Genomic DNA, 12,766 nt, shown 5'->3' on the forward strand with positions numbered 1-12,766 from the left:
CCTTTCATACTTTTATCTACTTGATTTACCATTAAAGAGAATGCCTGAAGCTCCATCAATTTCTGTCGAGGTATAGAATCAGACTGGGAATATTTTGGCAAACTAGGAAGACAGATGGTTCTTTCTACTTTCTGCCTTCTCACTTCCCGTGAGCTTTCAAATTTTCTGGCTGTTAACACACAAGTTTGCAAATTTTATCGCACCAAGCGCTTGAGCTATCAAGTGTCTGTACTGTTAACTCATGATCCTTTCGGTTTCCTAACCACTACTTCAACTCTCAAGTTTCATTAGTATAGAGGAGCTTGCAGGTTTTTTCACTGCTAACATCCGGGCTTACAGATTTTTTAGCCATTACCGATTGAGCTTTTAGGTTTTATAGCTGCTGACGTCCGAGCTGGCGGGTTTTCTTGGCCACTTGTACCTAAGCTTTCAAGTTTTCTCGTTAGTGTCTGAGCTTGAGAGCATTCTTCCCCATTGGTCCCTCGTCTCCCGAGCTTCACCCTTCCTCTAATTAACGAATAGAATTCAATTCTGAATAGTCACTGTAGCCTACATCCTCTACATTCTACATACTAATGCGACAGACATCCGAATATCATCTAATTCTTCACTTATAATAGGAAGTAACGTCACTTGTCAAAGCAATTATTCCTAAGGTAACGAACATTTTCATGAAATGCCTCGCGATCGTTTCTCTCCGTCGACCTGCGATCCTAATTAATGTAGCTCGTTAAGACTCTCTCGTAGCCTCGTTCCACGTGTCGCTTTATCGCCGAGCGGTTCGAATCACTCGTGATAGTGTCCCAGCCTCGATCCAGATCGAGATACCGAAAGTGGGAAGAAACGTGAAGATCACGACAGTGTTTACCAATTACCAGGTCTCGAAAGTGGATTTAAATAAAATTAACGACTCGGTAAATTCTCGAGCACCAGGGCGATATCATTTTTCCTCGTTAATCTCGCACTCGTCCCGCGAATACCCGCCTCTGAAGAATTCTCGAAGCTCCTCGAGCCAAAGGCACTTGGAATCATTACCAAGATCCAAGCGGTCTCTAATGATCATCGAGCAAGGCTTCATGAGATGACTTCGCGACGCGATTTACGGCTGAACGCGTTCACTTCGACCTAAAATGTATTAGGTCGTACAGTGTCGTGAATTACTTTGTGATCACTGGTACGAGATATATTGGACTCTTCAGGAGGTGTTCCAAGTTAGGCTCTTCTGTTCTTAAGATCCCTATACACTATTCTATAGTGTTTCACATTTTTCTAGTGTTCTTATTTCCATTCTATAATATTTCAAATTTTTCTAGCGTTTATATACACTATTCTACAGTGCTTCAAATTTTTCTAGTGTTACTATACATTATTCCAACGTGCTTAAAAATTTGGCGACAGTGTTCGAAGGAATTGATTACGTCATATGCTGTAGATATCAGTGTAATAGAATCGATGATAGATTCTTCTTGGTTTCTCGGCTGGAACTGATGGAAATTTGAATCGCAATTGACGCAGAAGCCGAACCCATTATCAGCGATGGGCACGGCGTCTATCGCGGTTAATGCTCAGCCTGAGCGAAAAGATTATCGGTGCACGTGTCGAATGCAAGAACGCGTGTTCGACGATGTCGTCCGATCTCAACAGCATATGTGACCGGCCTGGAAGTCTCGAATCGCTTGATAATTAGCGCACATCGATCGGGACAGTAGCTGAGTCTTGTCGGTGAGGAACGTTGCTGCGAATCGACTGAATTACTTTGCCAAATTATGATTTCTGGACGAGGGGAATAGGAAGAGCATGATAAAATTTCTATTTCTAATCAGAATTGTAGGATTTTAAAAGTTGAACAGATTGTGTGGAGTTGCTTGAAGAAAGGAGCAAATCAATTGCATCACCAACGGGCGATTAGTTAGTGAACAGGACGGGAAAATAGCATCGACAGGTTAGAGAAGAAAAAGGGGTCCATTTCGGAGCGATATATCTCGACGAGTCGAGACGCAATGATTTATGTATTAAAAAGAATCGGAAAATCGATCGACCATTAGCGCACGCGGCTGGGAAATATTATCGTGACACGTGTTGCCTCGAAGAATATGAAAATGAAAACGTTCGCTGGACAAACTGGACGTGATTGCGTAAGACTGTATGCAAAATGACGAAAAAGTTATCAAATATTTAAAACACGTAGAAAATCGAATAAATTTATGAATACTAAATAGCTCAGAGCTAGTGACATATCGAGATTGCGTATTATCAATTCTCTGTGGAAAAGTTAAAAGTTTAAATAATTTTGCCCCGCTAAAAAAGTTATAAAAATCGTATATCGTCTCGAATATTACAAAAAGAATTATTGAAAATTATTCCAAGCACAGCGACTTGACATTTTAAAAATTGATAATTGTCCATCGACAAATAAAAGACTCAAGATTCCTTCAACCAGTGAAATATGGAAGCTGCAGGCCTCCAGCATCTCATCTATCAGCTCCAACATCCAGAATATTTTTCTTCAAGGGAATTTTGATTAATGAGTCTAAAGTGGATCTGACAACCTGAAATTCCGACTCACGATGCCGAAAATTTTCAGCTGCACGTAAAACGTCGAGCTTGCAACGAAAATTACCGCAGCGCATTCCCCATTTCCTATGCTACATTTCACGAGCTACTTTGTATCAGTTCATTTACTGGAAGACGAATGAGTGTTTAAGCGGAGTCGCGCTGCTAATGATTTCGGATCGATGTACTCGCGTTTGCGGGATTATTAAGCCCCTGATTAATCGCGTCAGCGGCGTAAATGATTGTTATTAGACAATGAGACGAGCCATCTGACAAGATTGATTGTTGTCGCGAACGGTACACTGAACTCGTGAACGATCGGCCATTGTTATCGGCGAAGGGGGTTGCATTGTTCCAAAACGCAGGGTGAGGGAAAAATACTATCGTCGCATGAGCGCGAATGGCTACGCGGGCATTCATTAATTTTGACGTGGTCGGCCTATTGGCTTCGACATGGTCGAATTTTAACTGTACCTCCACGGTTGCGGTAATTTTAAATACCTTTACTGAAAATGCTGCAAATCTCCGAGAAAATTTATGACAAAAATCCATATCAAATTTGGCGCCTATTATTTCAACAGATCTACTAATAATTAAGTAGTCACACTACCAAACATACTTTCAAATCTCAACAGTGAAGATTACCTAAAAAAAAGCAATAACGTTACATAGAAAGTACATATTATAGTAAAAAATTATATCCACATAGGTGGAATGGAACGAAGAAAATCCCATCCAAGACAGAACCTCTGAACAAAGCAAATTCCATAGACACAAATCCGTGAAACACGAGGCGAGGGGATGAAGCATCGATCAGAGGGACAAAACCGACTCCAGCGTAAAAACCTCTGCTCGGGTCGAGGAAGAAGCTTGTCGAATCTACTTACGACCCTCTCAAAGCCATGTCCCGTCCACGTGACTACCACCAATTTCCATCCACCCCCAGCTGTTCCTGTCACTGAACGTCGAGCGGTGGCCGCGTAAGAGGGCTGCAAAATCGATCGGTGATTAACGGGCTGTCCCGGTAAAAAGATTATCGTATCGCGTGTTAGCTAAGAGATGGAGGATGGCGTCCTCGGCTGAGGAAGGAAGATGGCGAGTATCGTCATCCTGACGCTCGTCGAGCCAGAAAATTGCCGGGACGTCGTCGTCGTCGTCGTCGTCGTCGCTCGTTCGCCTGCTGGATTTATTCCACGCAATTACCGCGATAAGGGGCCGCTTTAATAATCGTTCGTTAATCGTCAACCGCCCGACCCGCCCCTCGTTCATCATTCGAGCTACCCCGCTGCAGATGACCCAGCCTCCCTGCCCGCGATCTTATCTGTTACAAATGACGCACGGACGGTGTTTAGACGTTTTCGAGTTTGTCTCTGTTGATGGATAGTAATGGGCTACTCGTGTTCAGCTTCGACCTGAGTTTGAATATTTTCGCGAGGATTTGGAGCGATTTCCCTCTGCAGCATTTAGGTGGGGTGTGGTTGGGGGTGGTGACCGTTTTGGGTGTTTGTTCATCTTGTACGCGCTCAGAAAAATTGTGATGAGTGTGAGAAATGTTTTAAATAGAGTGTTGTTTGGATATAAGCTCGATGGTACTTATGGTACAGTAGTTGTGATCTTGATAAGTAGCATGTGATTCTTGGCTGTTGTCGTTCATATATGTATGGTGGAAATGGTACGGTAGATTTGATAAGTAGTGAATTCTTCAATAGCTGATTATTTAGTTTCTTCGCTAGACGTATACCTCCTGAGAGGCGAATAAATAGTACGAGCCACGCGCTGAGGAATTAGATAATTAAAATAAATCCATTAACTAGCATGCAGAAGTCAGGAGGCTTAATAAAGGCAGGGACACGGCTGTGCAATTATTTGCCAAAGAGACTGAGCCGACTCATCCTCTCGCGGTCTAATAATACACACCGTAGGTACTAATTACTTCTACGATAATAAAAATTAATTAAAGCTCCGTGACAGGCGTGTCGACTGAATTAAAAGCAGAACAACCAAAACTTTACGCGGTACATATGTATAATGTTACACTCTTCTGATCCTTATTGCGTTCGTTTTTCAGCCAAGTTTCCATAGGCGACGGAACGTTATTGTTATTTTAATTAACAACGACACCGTTCGATATACGTACAAACTCTCGAGCGAATTCCCCAGTTGAACTGTGTAACCGAGGACCCGAAATATTGAAAATTCGTTTCGCCGATATACACGTGTTTCGTATCAATAAAATCAGGGGCGAGCGTTACGCGATGGGAACTTCCAATTACCAATTAATGAAAAACGCGCCGTTAGGGGAACCATGCTCGCCGATCAATGCGAGCGAGAAATCGAGGTGGCTCGCGTTCTTTGTCGATCGGTCTGTAGCGAGAAACTCGATATCTGTTCGAGAGGGAAAATACACGGGGAACGAACGAACGTGGAAACGTCGAATCAACTGGAGGCTTAAAGAAAAACTGATTAAAAGCGAAGCTCTTAAAGCGCTTGAGAATTCCATATATCCTGTACCTACACGGTTCCTACGCTGAAACGGAGAGTAGCGTTTGGATCTACCGATTGGCTTCCATGTGAATTTCTATAACGTTTTAACACGATTTTTGAGTTAGAATATTTTCGCTCTTGGGGTTAGCAGATTCAATTATAATGTGATAACAGAATTTCGATATTAGATATTTATTCGCGGTAGTTCGATAGGATGCAATATATTGGATTATCGAAATGGTTAAATAGCCTCTAATAAACTAATATTTACATATACATATACCACTAACACTTAAATAGGTATAGAATTAATTACAAAATTTGAATATTTCAATATTTGAATAGATATATATTTGAAACGTACAAAGCAATTTAATTAAAATTAACCCAGTACAGTATTTCCTAGTTATAAGCACACAGCTGTCTCTTTTAATCTTGAAAATTATTCTCTCATTTCTTCTTCCTAGGCAAGATAAAATACCTTATCAGTGCTTAATTTGATCCCTCCAACTCGTCGCTTACATCAAGTAGCCCCACCTGCAAGCGTTCAATAGACTCTGTTACAGCAACACGAGAAACCTGAACTATTTTGCTTTCAACAGTTTCTTCTGATGTTCCTCAGGATCTCGAATTTAGGACAGTGGGACCGTCATTGATCCTCGGTTCAGTCAACAAGCTTCCAACTTTTAAAATCAGTTTCGACGGTCACAAAGAAAGCTGTTTGAGTAAGAAAAGGGATGTTCCATGAGGGCATGCTCCGCTAATGAAACACTCGAAATACAAGAGCTCTCAGGAAAGGAGAGTAGTCGGGTAATGGAGGTTCGAATAATGGAGGTCCTACTGTATTAGGGTTGTTACTTATCCTCACATACGTCGAAAACCGGAGTCGTGTAACACGGTTCCACCAATGCCCCCATTACTCCGCGACATTACGCGTTTCCCCTCTTCGCGAGCGTCTCAACCCCCGACTACGAGAGTTACGTCAGCGAGATATTTACACAGGGAGGCGAGACCTGCATCAGGAAGCTGGCGAACCTACGTACGTGACGAGCGACATAACATCTCCTCTACCGATCGTAAATTATAAGCGGCTCGAGCTTTCGACCGTTTCTACACGAGCAATTGCGCAACCTGTCGCGATTGTTTCAGAATCATTGCCTCAGGAGAAACGCGGTTACGTGTATGTAGATTACTTGGAAGAAACCAATATGATGCTTTTTGAAAACCTCCATGTGATGGGGTAGTTAAATGGGATGGTTGTCATTAATTTTTTTGATGGAGCTAGATGGTATTCCTATAAATATCTTATCATACAAGTCCCAAGTCAGTTTTCAGAATCCATAAGCTACGATACTTCATCTAACTTCATCCTCTCATGACATCAACTGAGAAGAACAGAAATATACCTATAGTAATAGATCTTCTCCTTTCAGAAGATTCCTCAGTTTCTCGAGAAACGTCTTCCCTCAATTTTCACGTTCGATTTGAACTTCCGTTTCATGTCAATCCTAGAGTCGTTCCAGCTGCTCCCGTCAGTCCAGCGCGCGCCGTCATTAACGTCTAGGCTGTATCACCGTTCAAGTTTAACAATTAACCTCCGACCGATCGAGAAACTTCATCCAGCCGTCTTCTTCTTCCTTTTCCGATCCCAACTCGACGTCGCTCTCAGCCGCATTATTCCGACGTTAGAACCGACGTCGACAGGTGCAAAAAGCTCGATGCAGTCACTCCAAGTTGACGGTTTTTTCGCAGCTATAATAAGTCACGGTGGCTCCTCGACGCCTTCGAGTCTCGTCTCGTTTTTCTTCCGCGCGCCACCGCCCCCGTCGGCCAGTCATTAGCGTTCGATAACTTCCCCCCCCCTTGGTAATTAATAATTAACGACCGGGGCTCCGTTTCCACGAGGGGATCCGCGCGACGCGACAAAGCCTACCCATCGAGCAGCAGATACGCTATGCGCGCACTATAATTGGATACCGCGTGCAGCACACTAAAGGGGCTTTCCACGCTTGATCGTTCGCCTGTGAAGCGGCCTCAACAGTTCGGCTCGTTAGCCGTGCTTTCGGGAAAAATCTTCCACAGGTTCAATCACCTTGACGAGGGGACTCGAGAGCCCATCGATGGGATTTCTTTCCATATAAGTACTTTAGAGTTTAGAGATATTGGGCAACGGCTTGAGACTATCTCGAAGGATGGTGAGGATACTCGGCGAGAAGGGTCGCTTATGGGTAGAGGAGCACGTGAGGTTTTATGAGCTATTGATGGCAGTCATTAATGTATCACTGGAGTTGGATCAGTCGAGGAATTGATGGAACCCGATTCTCTCGGATGATGGATTCGTTGAATAGAAAGACCTTGATAGAGCTTCTGTAGAGAGCTACAGAAATTGGAAAATTCAGTGGGAGAATTCTCCAGGTGGAATCTATTCAGCTTCCGTATCTTCAGGTACTTTATTACCGACATTAAATTCCTATGTCATTAATAGGAAATACTTATAGCTCTCTCAGCATTTGCAGACCCTATTTCCTTGTTAGACTTTATAAAATATTAATACTTAGAATATAATAAGAATAACTTCATTCAGACCGTGCAGGGTTAATATCGTCTCTCCATCTGGTGTCGAATTATCTAGTAAATTAATGAATTCTAAATTTCTTGTATAAGGGAGCTCTCCAATAGAAAACCTTCGACAGTACCTTGTTAAATTACAAAAACTAAAAATAATAAGAGTTCAGAGACCATTGTTGTCGACATTCTCAAGTTGCAGGCCGTTAATATCGGACCTGCATTTGATGTCGAATCGGTACGAATGCAGGATCATTAGTATCGGCTCGTAGGAAGTTGGTTTCGCTGGATATTGGATCCTCCGAGGCGAGCATTATCGGTATCGGGTTTCTTAAATCTACCCATTCTAGCACAGGCTTCTCCTAGAAACTCAGAGTTTCTGGATTTTGTAAACCAGATTTGTATTACCGAGAAACCTTCCGATTTTTCTTTCCCATAAACTCTCCCTCCTCTAATCCCTTTCTCACCTTCTCGCTCATTTCCTCCTCCCTTAGACCCGGAATCGCAGTCATCTCGAATCGATTCGCGTTATTACGTGGAGGGCGACAGCAAGCACGACAGTAACAGGTGGAACGTAAACCTTGTACTTAGCCTCCTGTAAATATTTGACGAACAGGAGCTATAGCCTGCGGATACGTGGACATTCCTCGACTTAGAACCGCCTGCTGTGGACGAGGGAGCACGAGAGAGAAACACGGCTGATTCTCACGTTTCTCTCGGTTGATCTAATTCGCTCGATTCGAGATCAATGTCAAATACCCATAAACGCGACATAACAGCTTAACACGTACACGAAGCATCGTTGCTTGAACAACGATCGATGTCGAAGCTTGAGTGAACAGTCGAAACAGTCGTGAACTGAAATGTTTGTGAAACAATTTGCAGAGAACTAGGAGTAAAAAAAAAAAAATAACGTTTAATAATCATTTCATCTGTGGTCTCGAATTTACCGAACCCAAGTCCCCAGCTGATCCACTAGCCTAAGTAAAAAGTAACAAAAGTTATGAATTTCTGTGCGCAGTCGTGTCCCCAGTAGTGCCACTTTAATGACTCCACTTTCGGGGGTTGGAGTATCGCAGGGATACTTCACGTGAACCGTGTTTCGAGTTCCTACTTCTTAGTATCTTTTTACGCCCGTATTATCGTGTCGTGACCCAGGTCGAACATCGACATTAAGGCTAGCGAGAAGTTTACGATCCACCTGTTTCCTCGTCTCTCAAAGGGTTCAACGTGCACCATGTCACTTCTAACTGGAGTTTAACCCTCTTCAATGATGGATATAATTTGTCAGCGACACTTTGTCGTGTAATTTTCTTGAATAATTTCCACGCGATCAAGGACACGATATTTTACACTTCTGCTGAAGTTTCGACGTCTCGAATGCTTGAATGTCGACATTGAAATGGGCGTTTCGTGCCCGAGAGGGAGAATAATAGAAAGGGGATTCAGTGGGCAGGGAGATCGTAGATTTGGAGATAGATAGACCGAAATTCGGCACTCCCCGCCAGGTGAATACTGAATACATTACCGACGTAATGCAGTTCGCACATAAATTAACATACGCTAACCGCGGAGTCGTCGTTCCACGAAAGCTCCTTAAAGTTTCAATGGGCCGCGAAAACTTCCCGACGAAATGAAAATTTCCCGCGAGCCTCCCCCAGAGCCCGCCGCTCAATCTTTCCCCGTCAGTTTTACGCAAGTCTCCGGGGTTATTATGAGTTCGTTAAAGTGCCGGATGGAAGGATCGGACCTTATCTGCATCCGCTCCATCGATCCTTCGCACTTTCTGAGCTCCATGGAACCTCTTTGCGACAGGGGATATCTTGATGGAATTTCTGAATTATTTCCTTTTTCCGTGACAGCAGAAATCGCGAGGGCAGATATTAATGAAATTGTGAGAATTTAATTTCATCTTGGTAGAAATTTCTATGATCTTGAGTAATTATGATTTGGTCTTGATATAATATTGAGTTTTTAATGTAATCTTGGGTAATCTTGGGGAGTTTAACTTGATCTTGAGTTGAGTTAATTTCAACCTGATTTTAGGTAGGCTCAAGCAACTTTGTCTTGAAATCTTGAAATGACCTACTCTTTAATTTAAGGTAAAGTAAATTTGAAGAGTGACTGACTTTATTCCACTTTAGCCTTCAAGTAATACTTCTATTATAATCCAATTCCCAGTGGCTACATGTTCATTTTGTAGGTGAAACAATGCAGAAACAGTATACCATTCCATCCCTTTGCCTAAACAAACCTCCATCTTCTCATACCTAAATCCTTATTCCAAATACTCTTTACCCAAGCTATCTAACTCTCGCAAAAAAGAAGCACACACTAGAACCACTATATCCCGAGTAATAACCCAGAAAAGCTGATAGCACCCTCTCTTGACTGCACACCGAGCACACATTTCACTCTAGAATCATTAAATACTTTCCTCATTTTTCAAAGCAACTGAGACTTTGTCATACGAAGAGGAGCAACAGGCTCCAGCTCCAGCCTCCACGCCTCCCTTCCCCCAACTGAGGGACTTAAAAAGGCTTTCACGGTTCGCAGGATCACCAAGGGGGCGCGTCCTGCATCAGCTCCTACCTCTTCTTCTGCGGCACGTTCCTCTTCACTATGGCATGCACGTTGCTATCAACCGGCGTCTGGTGTTTCCTGGTTCGGTTACCCATGATCCATCTGGTGCGCGGGCCCACGAGGATCATCGTGGCCCTCAGCGGTTACGTCGTCACCGTCGCCACGCTCACGTTTCCCGCCTCATGCATCCTGTACCGCGAGCACAACGTGACACGCCGCTCTTTGCTCCCGGTAAGTCGACAACCCCCTTTCACCCCGAAGCTTGCGCCCCTAGGCCGAGGTAATTAGGGAAATACTGCGATTACGTAAGAGCGCGAGATAATTGAAGGGCTTCCGGCTGGTTTACGGTTCTGGGCGGGACGCCTCGGTGAAAATTGGACGACGTTGCGAAACGGGCCGACGTCTCGCGACGTCTCTCGCGACGAGGGGACATTGTTTGCCAAGTGTGCTGCAATTTTGGCGCACCCTTCTTTTTTCAAAGGGGCAGGGAATTTAAAGTAGAGGGTAATAAGTTTTTGGTGGCCTGGTGTTAAGTTTGTAGAGAAGCTTCACGAATGATAATCGCTGTGATTAAAAAAGGGGGAACTTTTTAAAGGATTTTTTCCTTTTAGAATCTGGCTTTTTAAACGTTATCCTTCGGAATGGCTCGTTTACTAGCTTTCCATAGGACGGCTGGGACGCGTTCCCTTTTATCTGTCGCTTTTATCGCGCGACAGGCTTCCTTTTTTTTTACCAGACTTCCAATTTTTTCATTGCCGCCAGACCAGATTGCACCGGAAGATCTAAATTAAAGCGTTATCTCGATGGAACATTTTGGACGGTCCAACTCGTATCCGATCGAACTCTCTGCACGAGCTTCCTATTCCAAACTGGCTTCTAATAATTTCCCTGGAAAATACTAGTATCCTAATCCTTGAACAATGTTTCATACACTCTATCCCAAATTACTTGATCACTATGGACTACCCAGCAAATTTAATCTACTCGAAACTATTTCTACCTCATCATCACTCGCAACTACTAAAGTTTTCGTATAGAGTCAAGCACGTACCGTCCCTAGGAATGGAATATCGAGTCATTGCATGATCGATGAGGGCAATGCCATCCTCGCCAGTGATAATCTAGCGTGCTCTGTCCACAGGACGTAAAAGACGTGGTGCAGTGTCGTCAGATCGTGTCACGACCGAAACTCTGCAGGGAACGTGCCATTCCGCGCCTGTTTGCCTCGCTACCCGTGGACATCGTTCGGAACATCTGCTCTAAATGGGTTAAGAACTGTCGGGACAGTTCACTGCCGACGTTCCCAGCCTCGTTACGCTTGTACTCTGCCCAGCCGATGCTTTCATTCGGTACAAGCCACGCTGACCGATCCTGTTACAGCGTTTTAACAGTGCTCACAGACGCGTGTGATATTTTCGAATGCATTCGGCCAGGATTTTGCATTGGACGACTAAAATACGCTGCTGTTACTGATATCAGTGATAATGGACGATTCGCAATGGTTATGGGGACACATTTTCGAAAATCACGTAATTTCGACGGTGAAATTTTGATTTGGGAAATGGCTTTTGTAGGATGATAAAATTTCAAGCGCTGACGCTCGCGGGTCTGCATCGTTTAATGTATTCTGCACTGTCACGATGGAATTTTGAGTGTTAAAAGTTGAGGAAATGAGTTTGAAGTCATGAGAAACTAGTGGCTGCGTTAGACTCTACTTCAATTCGATCTAGTTTTAGATAACGATTATGTTCAATAAATTGTGAATCTGGGTACAAAGATATGGGAATATCGAAGATAGAATTGCCTCTAATAAATCAACGTCACAAAAATCTGAATTAAAATTCTAAAGATTTCTGCTCCTTCGACAATTCCTATCTTCCCAAATTTTCTACGAGCGAAACAGTCATCCGTTTCTCTAGCACCCGAAGTCCCAGGATCCTGTCATTACCGAAATCGTCGATCACAGCGATCGATTCCTCCCGTGCAATCGGTATCCCCGGAAGTGGCGCGCGCCTTCAGTTCACGCGTGGGTAGGAGCGACCCTGGCCCCGGTGAAGGGGAGCAAAATATATTACGTCGTCGAAGGGATCGCGTCGAAAGATCTTACTCCTGGTAGCATTTTCGGCCATAAAGATAAATTCGAACGGTTACGAGGAAAATCCAGTTTGTAGCCGTCGAGCTCTTTCACGGACTTCCTCGCTTGATAAAATCAATGAAACTCAGCCCCTGCGTCTTCCTCCTCTCGCAGTCGATCAGCCCCGACCCTGTGGCCGCCTTTAGGCTCGTCATCGTCCTGGTTCGAGAGGCCTCTAGAGGGAAAGAACCACTCACCCTATTTCGACGGCGATTCGGGAGTGGACGTTCGCGTAAAATTTGAGGGAAAATTCGGAAGGCGACTGGCGGCTTTCGAACACCTCGAATCGACCACTTAAATCTTCGCGGACGATTTCACTGTGATCTAGAACGGGCTAGATAAATTTCCCTGGGGCCACTGCTGCTGCGTCCCCCGAGAGCCTGCTCGACCTATTAACCCTTGACGCTTCATGGTGTTTCTTTTCTGGCTGAGCTGGCAGGATCGAGG

The 12,766-nt window shown here is 44.0% G+C and overlaps 1 protein-coding gene across 1 annotated transcript; it reads left to right on the forward strand.

Moving 5' to 3' along the window:
- Nucleotides 1-10,224: 10,224 nt before the first annotated feature.
- LOC143179574 (uncharacterized) lies at nt 10,225-12,008 on the forward strand. The gene is made up of 2 exons (XM_076378869.1): nt 10,225-10,416; nt 11,327-12,008. Exons 1-2 carry the CDS (start codon nt 10,225-10,227, stop codon nt 11,762-11,764), a joined length of 630 nt encoding a protein of 209 aa, XP_076234984.1. The 3' UTR covers nt 11,765-12,008.
- Nucleotides 12,009-12,766: the final 758 nt, after the last annotated feature.

Source organism: Calliopsis andreniformis, chromosome 5 (assembly GCF_051401765.1).
Source record: "Calliopsis andreniformis isolate RMS-2024a chromosome 5, iyCalAndr_principal, whole genome shotgun sequence".
NCBI classification, from domain to species: domain Eukaryota; kingdom Metazoa; phylum Arthropoda; class Insecta; order Hymenoptera; family Andrenidae; genus Calliopsis; species Calliopsis andreniformis.

Excerpts from the sequence above, each read along its gene's own strand:
- LOC143179574 (XM_076378869.1), top strand. The coding sequence starts at position 10,225 with ATGGCATGCACGTTGCTATCAACCGGCGTCTGGTGTTTCCTGGTTCGG. Across the intron at positions 10,417-11,326 it reads CACGCCGCTCTTTGCTCCCG|GACGTAAAAGACGTGGTGCA; the intron begins GTAAGTCGACAA and ends CTCTGTCCACAG.